Here is a 14,969-nt window from a genome sequence, read left to right as displayed (position 1 = left end):
CATCACCACTACCCCAACCACTAACATCCCAAACCGTTGATCTTATCACAAAACTCTTTATTGTAAACATCTGTGTTGACACACTCTCTTTCCTTGTTATGCGTGCACAGGTTTACAGAACGATGACATCGTTCACTAACACAGCAATACTAACCTTATGGGACACACTCACAATAGCATTCAACAACATTAAAGGACACTTACAGATCACTTGAATTGCTATATAGCACGCGTAAACCACACACCAGTTCTCGTGGTTTATTCAACCCCCGAGCCATCGGGGCCCCGTGTGACCCACTTTTTCGTACATGGTCAAAAACTTGATTGAGTCGTTTGCACTTTCAATCCCACTCTATGTCTGCAAAAGCATTTTATTGTGCACCTCTGAATGTAAAATACAATTCTAGCACAACGTTATAACTAGGGGCTCATAGCGCGTTAGAACAAATGACATAGTGACACAAAATAGAGTGGCGGCATCTTCAAAGAAACTGTAGCGGTTTGCGGGAAATTCGTCTGCTTTGGCAATGGTAAGATGCAGCTCATTTGAGATGATAGTCACCTTGTTGAGGAAGTACGTTTGTATTCGCACAATACTCAATCTACACAGGCACATCAACAAACAGTATCAAATAGTTGAAATCTTAGTCGACCAGCATTTAAAAAAAATAAAGTTGTATCGTTTTTGGTAGCCCACTTCCCCGTCATCAATTCAAAAGACTGAGCTGCAAGTTGCACACACGATTCGACCCATTCACCCGGTTTGCTTGGTTTAAGCGTGTTTTATTCAATTTCTCATCCACACGTTTCAAACAATAACAACATTAAGAACGTTAACAAGCAGATTGCTTATGGACACGTTCTTGAAATGATAATCAATACACATTCCGATAGCAAAACATGGCGAACAAGTGATAGTTTCAACACTTAACTTGATAATCTTTAATTATATTTTATACAAATAAGATGAAGAGAGAGACAGAGAGAGAGAGAGAGAGAGAGAGAGAGAGAATGCCTGGCTACATCAATTGCACAATTAATATAATATCAGCCGAAGCGATTAGTTAACATAACATAGTCTTGTACAACAGAGAATATTTTCGTGTTCAAAGATATAGTTAAATCAGTATTTCCAAACAAGAGTGTTTTGCAGTCTAGAACGTGTGTTGGCAGACTATTGAATAAAATGGTTCTATGTTCTTTAAATTTTGGACAGTGTAACAAGAAATGTTCAGAATCTTCCGGGCATGCTCCACACGTACATTCTAAATTATCAGAGAGGTGTCGGTTAACTAAGTCTTGTTGCAAATCGCTCATGTTTAATCTCAACCTGCTGTGAAGTACCTGTACCTGGCCGTTACCTAAATAATAATACTGTGGAACAACAACATCTCCATCGGTCAAATACCTTTTAAATTCACCAACTGACTGCGTTTGTTGTATATTTTCTGGAAGATTATTCCACAAAGCTGTCGTTGAAGGTAAAAATGAAGATTTATATAACTCACTTCTGCACAATGGAACCTTACGTTCAAGAGGGCGTCGTCTGTGCTAAGGATTTACATCGGAAACCAGGACCGGCAGTTTGGAATATACAGGGCCGGACTAGGCGAAGAGGAGGGGGGGGGGGTTGCCAGTGGTGGCCCAGGGGGATGTCCCCCCTGGCGGCAGGGGCGGATCAGTTCATTTTATTAGTGTTTTTTTTCAAAAGTATATTGTGAAGATATGGGTGTGAAGGCGCGAAGCGCGGAGCCGACGGCGCGAAGCGCCTAGCTTGCTAGGGGGGTTTCGGGGGCATGCCCCCCCGGAAAATTTTGAAAAAAAGGATGCAAAATGGTCCAATCTGGTGCATTCCGAGGATGATCATTACCAGTTTCAGGCAGCAGATTTTGTCACTGATTAATACCCCAAAAATTGAAACTCAATGTAAAATAAAGAAATGCATACCTCATTCAATATTTTTATTTTTTGGCTGGGGGGGGGGTCCGGAAACCCTAGAACCCACCCCCCCCTCCCCCTCGTTGTGGGGGTCAGGGGGCGAAGCCCCCTGAAGCTGACGAGTAGGTCATATTCTGAGATAGGAAAATGGTCGCTCCTTGCATGAAACGGCATAAAATAAGCAATAATAAAAAACAAATTAAATAAGTAAGGTACATGTTTAGGCCAGGGGGGGGGGGGGGGGTTGCGCAACCCCCATAACCCCCCGGTAGTCCGGCCCTGATATAAATATTCTGGGGTAAAACGATTTACAATTTTATAATACAGCAAAAGTTTATGACGACGTCGCCTTTCTTTCAGGGGCACAAAACCCGGTTTGCTTGACATACATCCTTGCTAATTTTTAAAACTTCGAACTGTACGACTTCGTTATGATGATAAAAGAAGAATTCTTTGGTGTTTTTGACAATGTTAATGTAACAAGCTGTCAATTTATCATTTAGATTTTAAAAGTTAAGTCTAGTGCCAAATCGAGGCTTCCAATTTTTATCAATGTACTTTCTTTCTAACTGCACAAATTAAATTCTTTGAAAATGTCTCACTCTCAACGGAAAGCAGCCAGGATTTTCGCGTTCGGTGAGAGTTCATATGGAAGTATGTTTGTACTGTATGTAAAGGCTCGGGGAGCTCAGTGATCAGCAACAGATGGTTTACGGGAGGCAAAGGGTGGCTTTGACGCCACAATGGATATAACAATCAAGTGACATTGTTTTCCTGCTGTACACGACCTTCTACATGATTTGTTCTCACCAAAATCACTCAAAACAAACTTTCGTTATGTGTCTGTTACGCGTGATGCCAGTGCACAGAGCTTAACACCACAATCGATATAAGAGGTGACGTTGTGTTCCTGCTACACACGACCTAAATAATTATATGACAACAGTTTGTCTCACCTTGCATCACACTAAAATGCGTTCCCTCTTTTGTCTGCAACGCGCGATGCCAGTGCACAACGCTTAACAATCGACATAAGAGGTGACGTGTTCCTGCTACACGCGACTTATAACATCAGTTTGTCTCACTTTAAATCACACTTAAATGCTCTCTTTGTCTGTTACGCGCGATGCCAGTGCACAGCGCCTAACGCCGCAATGCATGTTATATGTGAAGTTACAAGACCTACTACATCTGTTTGTCTCACTTTGAATATCAATGTAATGGGTTCTCTCTTCGTCTGTTACGTGTGATACCAGTTCACAGCGTCTAACGCCGCAATGTACTGTATAAAAGAATTAAGTGACGTTATGTTTCTGCTTCATACGACCTTCTACGTCAGCTTTACCCTCACGTTGGTTCACATAGAAATTATGTCTCTCTTTCACTGATACGCGTGATACCAGTGCACAATGGATTTACTGTGGTGACGTTGTATTCCTGCTGCACACGACCTATAACATCAGTTTTTCTCTCTTTGAATATCAATGTAATGGTTTCTCTCTTTCTCTGGTACGTGTGATACTAGTGCACAGGGCTGAACGCCAAAGTGCATCTCGAAGGTGACATGGTGTTCCTGCTGCACATCACCTACTTCATCAGCTTTTCACTCGGGTTGGTTCCAGGGAGCATTCTGGGCACACTCTTCTCAACCACAGAGTAAGTTCAAACATATTTAAAGCTTTCCACCCGTGCGAAGTAGAGTGCCACCCATTCTCATCCTCTTTTTAGAACTAAAAAATGTGTGAAAATCAGGTCTTACAACAAATGGAGTCTTAAATTGGGTAATATGTCACAACTGAGAACCTACATGTCCGTGCCCAAGTTTTGTGGCCTATCTTCATGTATCAGTAGATCTTGTAGATTAGAAAACAAATACAGTACTCCACTTAAACAGAATAAAGCATGCAAGCAAGGAAACAAACAAACAAATCAACAAGTCGCGTAAGGCGAAAATACAACATTTAGTCAAGTAGCTGTCGAACTCACAGAATGAAACTGAACGCAATGCAACGCAGCAAGACCGTATACTCGTAGCATCGTCAGTCCACCGCTCATGGCAAAGGCAGTGAAATTGACAAGAAGAGCGGTGTAGTAGTTGCGCTGAGAAGGATAGCACGCTTTTCTGTACCTCTCTTCGTTTTAACTTTCTGAGCGTGTTTTCAATCCAAACATATCATATCTATATGTTTTTGGAATCAGGAACCGACAAGGAATAAGATGAAAGTGTTTTTAAATTGATTTCGAAAATTTAATTTTGATCATAATTTTTATATTTTTAATTTTCAGAGCTTGTTTTTAATCCAAATATAACATATTTATATGTTTTTGTAATCAGAAAATGATGGAGAATAAGCTGCACGTAAATTTGGATCGTTTTATAAAAAAAATATTTTTTTTACAATTTTCAGATTTTTAATGACCAAAGTCATTAATTAATTTTTAAGCCACCAAGCTGAAATGCAATACCGAAGTCCGGGCTTCGTCGGAAATTACTTGACCAAAATTTCAACCAATTTGGTTGAAAAATGAGAGCGTGACAGTGCCGCCTCAACTTTCACGAAAAGCCGGATATGACGTCATCAAAGACATTTATCAAAAAAAATGAAAAAAACGTCTGAGGATATCATACCCAGGAACTCTCATGTCAAATTTCATAAAGATCGGTCCAGTAGTTTAGTCTGAATCGCTCTACACACACACACACAGACAGACACACACACACACATACACCACGACCCTCGTCTCGATTCCCCCCTCTATGTTAAAACATTTAGTCAAAACTTGACTAAATGTAAAAACAAACAAAGAAACAAACCAAAGCATTATTTTTTGCATATCGACGTCGTCATGGAATTTTTGCGTAACTCATTTAAGACAGCTTTTCAGCAGAAGGCCAAAACTGATTATTTTTATTATGGAATAGGGTTTATATTTATACCTGATATCGATATAATTTTAGGAATGTGAAATTATGTATTGTACATCGTATTTTAGAGAATGTTTCTCATTTGTCGTTTGTCGTTTTTCCTTCTATCAGGGTAGCAGGCTGGTCGGTTATACTATTCAGCGTAGCCACCTGGATTCTGCCCTTCGCTATACCAGCCAGTATTCCATTCGTCTTCGTATTGTGTATAATACTTGGAGCGACGGAGGTGAGTCATTGTCATCATCATCGTCGTCGTTATAATCGTCACCGGCGTCAGCATAAGCAACAATCATCATCAGCAGCAGCAGTATTACCATCATCTAATTTGTACACATCCATTTCATCGAAAATTACGCCGCTTTCACGCGAAAGAAACTTCCAACCATGAATTATGCGTACACTAATTGATACTTAGTACCAACGCACAATACTCATTCCTTGACAAAGATAATTCTCTTTGTTGAATCATGTTGAAACGCGTGTTAGTTTTGCTGATCCTTTTACCTTGTTGAGAGCCTAGCTAAATAATTAATATTAATTCTAATAGTTAATTTCGGTTTGCAATCTCAATATTAATTAATCTCTTTTATGCGTGCCCATTTTGTTGTCGAGAGGCCTTTTCAGTTTTATGTGTTTGTTTATGATAATGATAATCATTTCGATACAACGTTCTTTATACATCATTTGTTTGCCACCAAAAAGCAGTCTAGGGAGGCTTTTCAAAATTAATACAGCGCTTCACGCACTTGACTCGTGTATTTCAGGCTAACAAATAACCCTGACGAAAAAATATTTAAATACATGATGTTTAGTGTTAGATAGAACTGGTAACTTTGTGGTCTATGCACTTGTAAAAATATTTTGGCAAAAACTATTGATTGCTTTTTTGATACACCTGAGTAATCGGTGAGTCTTAGCACATGGTTACAGCTCCCAAAACATACAGGGAAAGTTTGTATATGTGGGATATTTTTAGGACTGAATAACTAAATGGATTTATACATACAGGTCGTGTTAGGATTACGTGTGGGTCAATTAGTAGAAAGTGAACACTATTTTATTGCAGCTAGAACAGCAATCTTTTCTTTGATTCATAGAATCATATTCAGTGGAACTCCTCTTTTAAGACATAAAAAAAAACTAAGAAAATCAGGTTTTTGAAAGGAGGGAGTCTTACAAATTGGAGGTAAATTTACAGAGGATATGAACAGAAAATCGGAGAAAACTGAGTCTTAAAAGGTAGAGAATCCTCAATCTGGGGGTCTTAAAAGGGGGTTCCACTGTAAAACATTAAGAAGGGTGGATCCTATAAGTGTTTACTTTTCTTGTTTTATTTCCTTTATTATTCATGTGTTTCTTTCCATACAGGGCGCAAAACAACCTGCAATAATGGCTCTAATTGCAGCCTGGTCGACAAAAGCTGAAAAGACATGTTTATATGGGATCTATACTACTGGTAATGCCCCCCTCCCCCTTCCCACATACGCACAGACGCGCACACACACACACACACACACACACACACACACAAACACACACACACAAACACACACACACACACACAAACACACACACACACACACACACACACACACCCACATACATACGCACGAGTGCGCGAAGTGCGCCTGAGACTGCTAGGTAGGTCCGGGGGCATGCCTTCCCCCCTCCCCGAAAAATTGTTTGTCCGAAGAAGCAAAGGCCGCCCAAGTAAGTCTTGACCACGCAAATTCCATTTCAGATTTTTTTTTATCTCTTTCTTCTTACATTTAGTTAAGTTTTGACGAAATGTTTTAACATATTGACGGGGAATTGAGACGAGGGTGTATAGACGAGTGGCCAAAGGTATCTTTTGAAAGATAAATGCTTATAGAATCTCACCCAACCTTTCTATGAACCCAAAAGTGGCAGCAGCTATACGCAATCTTAATCCCAAGATATATTGAAAAGTATACTGAAAATAAACCCACTTTGTTGCGAAAAATGGCCATATCAGCTTAACCACACGCATCAGAGTGAGTATATCTGAGTGAATTATCAGGTAACTGGAAGGTGTAAAACAGCAAATAAAAAGCGTGTTTAACTGTAGCTCATACGAGCGTCATCAGGCCTTGCATTTCAGAAGTTGTGTTACGTCATGCCGTTTTTACTTTTTTGAATAATGTCAATTCTCCCCGAGGACGTTTTATTAGTCACAATCTGATTAAATACCAGTCAGGGGAAAGTGTTATCATCGAGCTTCTTGTAGCAAGTACCTTTTTTGGAGATACCTCTTAAAATCAAAGTGTGAGAGTTCACCCCTTAATTTTGAAAGTCAAAATTCTTCCCGGAAAGTCTTTCGCTCTCATTATGACAGGTTGGAATACATTTTGATGGACTCGATATGTACGCTATAACATAAAAAAATGCCTGGTCAACACGTAGGTGCAATATTGAAAAATATACACGTAAAACCATGATTGTGAGAGACAGTTAATTTGTGATTAGCTTTTCTTTGACAAATTACGCCTTTGATTGCGCATCCTTACATTTTCAGCTTGTGCTGGTTTTTATTGACTCACATGCGAAGCAAAAGTGAGTCTATGTACTCACCCCCGGCGTCCGTCCCGGCGTCCGTCCGTCCGGAAAACTTTAACGTTGGATATTTCTTGGACACTATTCAGTCTATCAGTACCAAATTTGGCAAGATGGTGTATGATGACAAGGCCCCAAAAAACATACGTAGCAACTTGACCTTGCTTCAAGGTCAAGGTCGCAGGGGCCATAAATGTTGTCTAAAAAACAGCTATTTTTCCCATTTTCCCCATTTTCTCTGAAGTTTTTGAGATTTAATACCTCACCTATATATGATATATAGGGCAAAGTAAGCCCCATCTTTTGATACCAGTTTGGTTTACCTTGCTTCAAGGTCAAGGTCACAGGAGCTCTTCAAAGTTGGATTGTATACATATTTTGAAGTGACCTTGACCCTGAACTATGGAAGATAACTGTTTCAAACTTAAAAATTATGTGGGGCACATGTTATGCTTTCATCATGAGACACATTTGGTCACATATGATCATGGTCAAGGTCACTTTGACCCTTATGAAATGTGACCAAAATTAGGCAGTGAACCACTAAAAGTGACCATTTCTCATGGTAGAAAGAGCCAATAAGCACCATTGTACTTCCTATGTCTTGAATTAACAGCTTTGTGTTGCATGACCTTGGATGACCTTGACCTTGGGTCAAGGTCACATGTATTTTGGTAGGAAAAATGTGTAAAGCAGTTCTTAGTGTATGATGTCATTGCTAGGTTTAGCTGAAGGTCAAGGTCATGTAAAGGTCAAGGTCAAGCATGTGAGTCGTATGGGCTTTGCCCTTCTTGTCTAAAATGCATTTTATCCTCCGAAGTTAGATGATCAAATGTATCCGTGATGGGCAATGCGTGTCATATTTCTTAAATTTGTACACACAAAACATCGGTAGTGAACTGTTTTTGTCGGTTTTACGTTTCGCTGAAGGAAACATGCTTTTTACATGTGTAAAACACTGGTGAATTGGCTTTTTGAGTCACTTGAGAAAAAGTGACTCTATGTAATCGGTCAGTGTTAGTCTGTCCGGCCGGCCGTCCGGCCGGCCGGCCGTCCGTAGACACCACCTTAACGTTGGACTTTTCTCGGAAACTATCAAAGCGATCGGGCTCATATTTTGTTTAGTCGTGACCTCCAATGACCTCTACACTTTAACGATGGTTTCGTTGACCTTTGACCTTTTTCAAGGTCACAGGTCAGCGTCAAAGGAAAAATTAGACATTTTATATCTTTGACAAAGTTCATCGGATGTGATTGAAACTTTGTAGGATTATTCTTTACATCAAAGTATTTACATCTGTAGCCTTTTACGAACGTTATCAGAAAAACAAGGGAGATAACTAGCCTTTTCTGTTCGGCAACACACAACTTAACGTTGGGCTTTTCTCGGAAACTATAAAAGTGACCGGGCTCAAATTTTATGTGAACGTGACTCCCAGTGACCTCTACACTTTGACGTCTGCTTTGGTGACCTTTGACCTTTTTCAAGGTCACAGGTATGTCTTGAAGGAAAAATTGCCTCATATAATATTCAGAACTGCGAAAGTGACTCGATCGAGCGTTTGCTCTTCTTGTTTTCCTTAAATGTCAAGGTCCCCGCATGAAAATGGTTTTGGTGGGGAAGTTTTATCACTACTGAAAATATCCGATGAGGTATCGAGGAAATAAGTCTTGACCTCATCAAGATATGATGTCATTGTTTGATTTGAGGTCACAGCTTTGTGTCTGGGGTATTTAGTCTGGGGTGATGGCATGATATTCTGTCATTGTGTCCGAAATTATGTCACTCAATTGTCTGAGTACCCTTTTTACATTTAGTCATGTTTTGACTAAATGTTTTAACATAGACGGGGAATCGAAACGAGGGTGGTGGTGTATGTAAGTATGTATGTATGTCTGCGTGTGTGTGTGTGTGTGTGTGTGTGTGTGTGTGTGTGTGTGTGTGTGTGTGTGTGTGTGTGTGCGTGTGTGTGTGTGTGTGTGTGTGTGTGTGTGTGCGTGCGTGTGTGTGTGTGTGTGTGTGTGTGTGTGTGTGTGTGTGGAGCGATTCAGAGAAAACTACTGGACCATTCTTCATGAAACTTTACATGAGAGTTCCTGATACGATATCCCCAGAAGGTTTTTGTGTGTTCATAAATGCCTGATGACGTCATATCCGGCTTTTTGTGAAAGTTGAGGCGGTACTGTCACGCCCTCATTTGTCGATCAAATTGGTTGACATTTTGGTCAAGCAATCATCGACGAAGCCCGGACTATGGGATTGCAAGAATAGAGACAAGCGCAGTTTCCTATGAAGCGCTTTACGCTACTGCGCTATACTGGCTTGTCACTTTCCGTGCGTGAACGTACCGCGGGGTATGTAATTGACAAAGATATAGGGTATTTTCTAAATGAAAAAGTGCGTTGCGTTCAATTTGATTCTGTCAGTTCAACAAATTGATTAAATGTATTAATTTCGCGTTTCACGCGACTTGTTTTTTTTATATGACCAGCCCAATGTAAATTGAGTTAACTTGTCTGCAACTGGTTCAAAAAGAGAAATCGCTATGGTTCTTTAGGTTTTTTTCTCACACTTTTTGACTCACATGCGAAGCAAAAGTGAGTCTATGTACTCACCCGAGTCGTCCGTCCGTCCGTCCGGACGTCCGTCCGTCCGGAAAACTTTAACGTTGGATATTTCTTGGACACTATTCAGTCTATCAGTACCAAATTTGGCAAGATGGTGTATGATGACAAGGCCCCAAAAAACATACATAGCATCTTGACCTTGCTTCAAGGTCAAGGTCGCAGGGGCCATAAATGTTGCCTAAAAAACAGCTATTTTTCACATTTTTCACATTTTCTCTGAAGTTTTTGAGATTCAATACCTCACCTATATATGATATATAGGGCAAAGTAAGCCCCATCTTTTGATACCAGTTTGGTTTGCCTTGCTTCAAGGTCAAGGTCACAGGAGCTCTTCAAAGTTGGATTGTATACATATTTTGAAGTGACCTTGACCCTGAACTATGGAAGATAACTGTTTCAAACTTAAAAATTATGTGGGGCACATGTTATGCTTTCATCATGAGACACATTTGGTCACATATGATCAAGGTCAAGGTCACTTTGACCCTTATGAAATGTGACCAAAATAAGGTAGTGAACCACTAAAAGTGACCATATCTCATGGTAGAAAGAGCCAATAAGCACCATTGTACTTCCTATGTCTTGAATTAACAGCTTTGTGTTGCATGACCTTGGATGACCTTGACCTTGGGTCAAGGGTACATGTATTTTGGTAGGAAAAATGTGTAAAGCATGTGAGTCGTATGGGCTTTGCCCTTCTTGTTTGTTCTTTATGATGGTGGTGAAAAGGGGGACGAGGGATGGGGCAAGTTTACTTTTGGGATGTTCGAAGGATTTGATAACGTATTAAGACAGGTCCCGTTAGGATACAAATTTAGGTCAATAAGAAGGACATGACTGTTCTCTTGAGCATCATTTTATAAAGCTAGAACAGCAATAATTTTTTAATTCATTTAATGCATACCACGAAATGTGAGTCGTGGGGAGCATTTGCTTTTCTTGTATTGTTGTTGTTGTTGTTGGTGTTGCCTGTTGGTGGTGGTGGCGGTGTTGTTGTTGTTGTTGTTCTTCTTCTTCTTCTTCTTCTTCTTCTTTTTTTTTTCTTCTTCTTTTTTTCTTCTTCTTCTTCTTCTTCTTTTTCTTCTTGTCGTTGGTGTTCTTGATGTTTGTTATTGTTATCGTTGGTGTTGTATGAAAACACCTATTTTTTCAGGTGTGTACACTGCCCCCGCTCTTTCATCTTTGATGACTGCAACTACTCTTTGCTTTGCCAGTTGGGACGGCATCTTATTCATATATGGTACGATTGGTTTCACCCACAACTTATTGCTTTTTAGCAGTTCATTATGAATGAGTTGTTGTTGTTGTTGTTGTTGTTGTTGGTTTGACGAACACAAGGTATGGCCCAGGTCTGGTTGACCCTCATCAAATGTCAAAAGTCACAGCAGGGATCAAATACTGTCACCTGATCAGATCTGGTCGTATTACAAAGTCTTGCCCTAACTTTTCTTACAATACCTTACCATACCACACACTTTCTGTTCTAACTCCACATACCTAACCTTCTGATACAGAAAGAGAATGTTTCGTTTAGCCTAAGATTAAAAGCTCCAGTAACGGATCATTTTTCTTTTTCGAATATGGATTTCCCTTGCCGTACTTCGCCTAACGATGTACCTTGCACCTTTGTCTAGGTTGTGTAGGAATTGTGTGGGGGTCGTTATGGCTCCATGGTTTCCACGACACACCGGCGCTCCACCCAAACCTGGCTTTAGAGGAGGCTTGGTTCCTACGGCAACACGGGGAGCAGGTGCAAAAGAGTTCCGTCCAAATGGTAAGCGAATAGAAATTGGCTAATCTGTTCGGTTATCGCTTGTCAACGGACACCCGTGACTTATGTCTGTCAGTCAAAGGACACTCGTGACTTATGTCTGTCAGTCAAAGGACACTCATGACTTATGTCTGTCAGTCAAAGGACACTCGTGACTTATGTCTGTCAGTCAAAGGACACACGTGACTTATGTCTGTCAGTCAAAGGACACCCGTGACTTATGTCTGTCAGTCAGTGGATACTCGTGACGTATGTTTGTCAGTCAAAGGACACTCGGGACTTTTGGGGATTGAATAGATGGCAACACACACGGATAAGGTCTTAGAATTAGTGTTTGGGCGTTCTATTTTTCAAATCTGAATGCTGTGTTTGGTATGGTTCAATCAACAATTCCCATTCTGCACGTGAAGTTGTCTGGATGTTGATTTGTGTTATGTGTACAAGTAGAGGGATGGTCTAATCCCTCGTAATAGCCTAGGCAGAAGAAGATAGTGTGCTAAACTGTTTTTCACGGGTATGTCTGCGCCTTTAATCACATGTCATAATGCTTTGGTTCCAAAGTTGAGAAGGGTGCCCTGGAAAGCCATGCTGACTTCGCGTGGAGTGTGGGCGGTGTTCCTTGGGTCCTTCTCCAGAAACATTATCTTCGCCATTCTGGTAGTGCATCAGGCTCAGTACTTCAACGATGCCTTCAACATCCGTGCAGAAGATGTGGGTTTCTTGGAAGTGAATGGAGTGGGGGTGTTAACCAGCCGGGTGGTGATGGTGTTGGTGATTGTGATTGGGTTGGGTGGGGTTGGTGGATCGGCAGTGGACGTGGTCGTGGTGGTGGTGTGGGGGGGGGGACGGGTGCTGTGGGTGGGAGGTGACGGGGGGTGCAGTCCTGAACGGGGCGAGTAGTTTACTTGCCAGGGCGAGGTGGGAGGGAGTTGGGTCTTAGATGGTAGAGGTGGTGATGGGGGGGGGGGGGGGTATGTGATACCTTTATTCAGTGAACCAGTGCAGGGCTCTTAAAGGTGCTTGAAATCCTTGAAAGTGCGTGGCTTCGGATGGGTCAATTTCAAGTCAGTGGAAGTCCTTGAAGAATTGTCAAGGTCCTTAAAAGTCCTTGAAAACCCTAAAGGTTGCTGACCGAGTATAAAAAATCGAACGCAGAAGAAGAAGAAGAAGCTGACCGAGTATATAGAGCAATCACCTGCAGTGCACAAATGTAAGGTTTTATTACCTGAAAACTGCTTGGAAAAAGTTAACCCGGCACAGTCCTTTTTGAGTTCGTCTGTCTGCTATGAAGCCTCCCACTTAGTCATGATCTTGAAATGATTGCAAGCATTACAGGTAAAGGCCAAGATACACGATCGGTTTCGCACCTACTTTTGAGACCGACCGTCCGAAACTGACCACAAACCGATCGTGTGGCATCCGAACCGTACGTCTCACACGCTTGACAGCATCCGCCTCGGCCCGTCCGTTTGAAATACAGCTGGATCTATTCCGAACGGATGGCAAGCATCCTCCAGCCAATGTGCGCACGTCTTTCAGTCGACACCCACTTTGCAAATGGCGGTCAGTTCAGCATCAAAACTTGCCGATTCGGAATCGAAATATCTCATCAACCTGAATCTTGGCGACGAGTTGGAATCGATGGAAGTAAAAACTACAAAAGCCAGCAACATCGAGACCTGTTCCCGCTGTCCATGCAGCAGACTTCCACGTCAAATGTGGGGTAAAATGACCTTCACCTCGTACGTCTCAGGAGCATGGTGTGGCAAGCGTTCCGTTCCTCTGAGACGATCAGGTCTGACCCCTCCGCCTCAAACATACGTGCGAAACCGATCGTGTATCTTGGCCTTAAGAGGGTGTTTGATTTTCTCTTCAGAAGGTCTTGAAAATCCTTGAAAAATCGTTGATTTTTAGGACCAAAAACCTGTGCGAACCCTGCCAGTGAATGACAGTGGTGGGCAGGGAGGTGGGGATCCAAAAAATCCGAAATTAAGTACATTTTACCTGCGATAAAGCGTCACCCTTGGGACCGGGTACGTCTCTCATAAGACTGGCAGAATGTTGGCAAAGGAGGGTCTCTTTAACATAACAGATGTTTCTTTTAAATTACATCACGTGATAATAAATGCATAACCTATGTTGGTAATATATGATATATCTTTCACAGTTCGGCATTTTGTCTATTATTCCGAACGTGGGCTTGGGCGTGGCTACGATGACAGGCGGATTGGTATCGGACAAACTGATCGACATGGGAAACGACAGAACGAATGTCAGGAGGACCGTCTTTTGCTCTGGTACGTCATATGTCTTATTTATTTATTATTATTTATTATTCATTTCATCATACAATCATTCATTCGCTCGGCTTCCTGACGAGTGAGCGAAAACTGATTCTATCAAGATATACTGTTCAAAAAAAGAAACGCATAGCTTGTAATATTTGGTTAATTTAGTTATATGGCTACAAGGATATCCACCAAACTGCAGAAAATGTTTATCTGGTCGTCGACCTTTCGTCCATTGCCACAAGTGAGCTCTGCACGTGACGCATGCGTTATCAGTGGCTACAATGTCAAAATTGCTCATTTGGCATGGCCACTCGTCATGCTTCAGTGTAATCTCGTGAAACTCGGGGAATATTGAGCTCTCACCAAGTCTTCCAAAACCCATAAAAGCGGATTGTTCGCCACAAAGAAATCAGACGACAATTCAGCGACGAAAGATGGCCCGATTGAGCAGAGAAGACCGCCAAATTGCATTGGGTCGTTTACAAGCAGGCCAAAGTCAAAGTGCAATCGCCAGGCACTTCCACGTGTCCCAGAGCACCATCAGTAGACTGTGGGTCAGGTTTCAAGCCACTGGCTCCGTTGCTGACTTGCCACGAGCGGGAAGACCAAGGGCGACAACTGCTGCTCACGACCGCTTCATACGGCTCCGCCACCTCCGGAATCGTTTCCTGTCGGCCTCATCTTCTGTCCAGGCTCTCCCCGGGCCACACCGATTATCGGACCAGACCGTGCGGAACCGCCTGCATGAAGCTGGTTTGAGAGCTCGCAGACCTCACAGAGGAGCTGTCCTCACCCGCCGCCATCGCCAGAACCGAGTGCAGTGGGGCAACCAGCACCTTCG

General features: G+C 41.8%; 1 protein-coding gene across 1 annotated transcript in view; it reads left to right on the top strand.

The window, feature by feature from the left end:
• LOC138964165 (vesicular glutamate transporter 1-like) overlaps nt 1–14,969 on the top strand; it is a 48,919-nt gene that overhangs the window by 28,370 nt on the left and 5,580 nt on the right. Inside the window, exons 4-10 of the mRNA XM_070336055.1 lie at nt 3,464–3,594; nt 4,976–5,090; nt 6,233–6,320; nt 11,220–11,306; nt 11,701–11,840; nt 12,399–12,548; nt 14,005–14,134. Coding sequence (XP_070192156.1) covers nt 3,464–3,594; nt 4,976–5,090; nt 6,233–6,320; nt 11,220–11,306; nt 11,701–11,840; nt 12,399–12,548; nt 14,005–14,134 — 841 coding nt within the window. The remainder of the gene's footprint in view (nt 1–3,463; nt 3,595–4,975; nt 5,091–6,232; nt 6,321–11,219; nt 11,307–11,700; nt 11,841–12,398; nt 12,549–14,004; nt 14,135–14,969) is intronic.

Source organism: Littorina saxatilis, linkage group LG4 (assembly GCF_037325665.1).
Source record: "Littorina saxatilis isolate snail1 linkage group LG4, US_GU_Lsax_2.0, whole genome shotgun sequence".
NCBI lineage: Eukaryota > Metazoa > Mollusca > Gastropoda > Littorinimorpha > Littorinidae > Littorina > Littorina saxatilis.
This window is presented reverse-complemented; position numbering and strand designations above follow the sequence as displayed.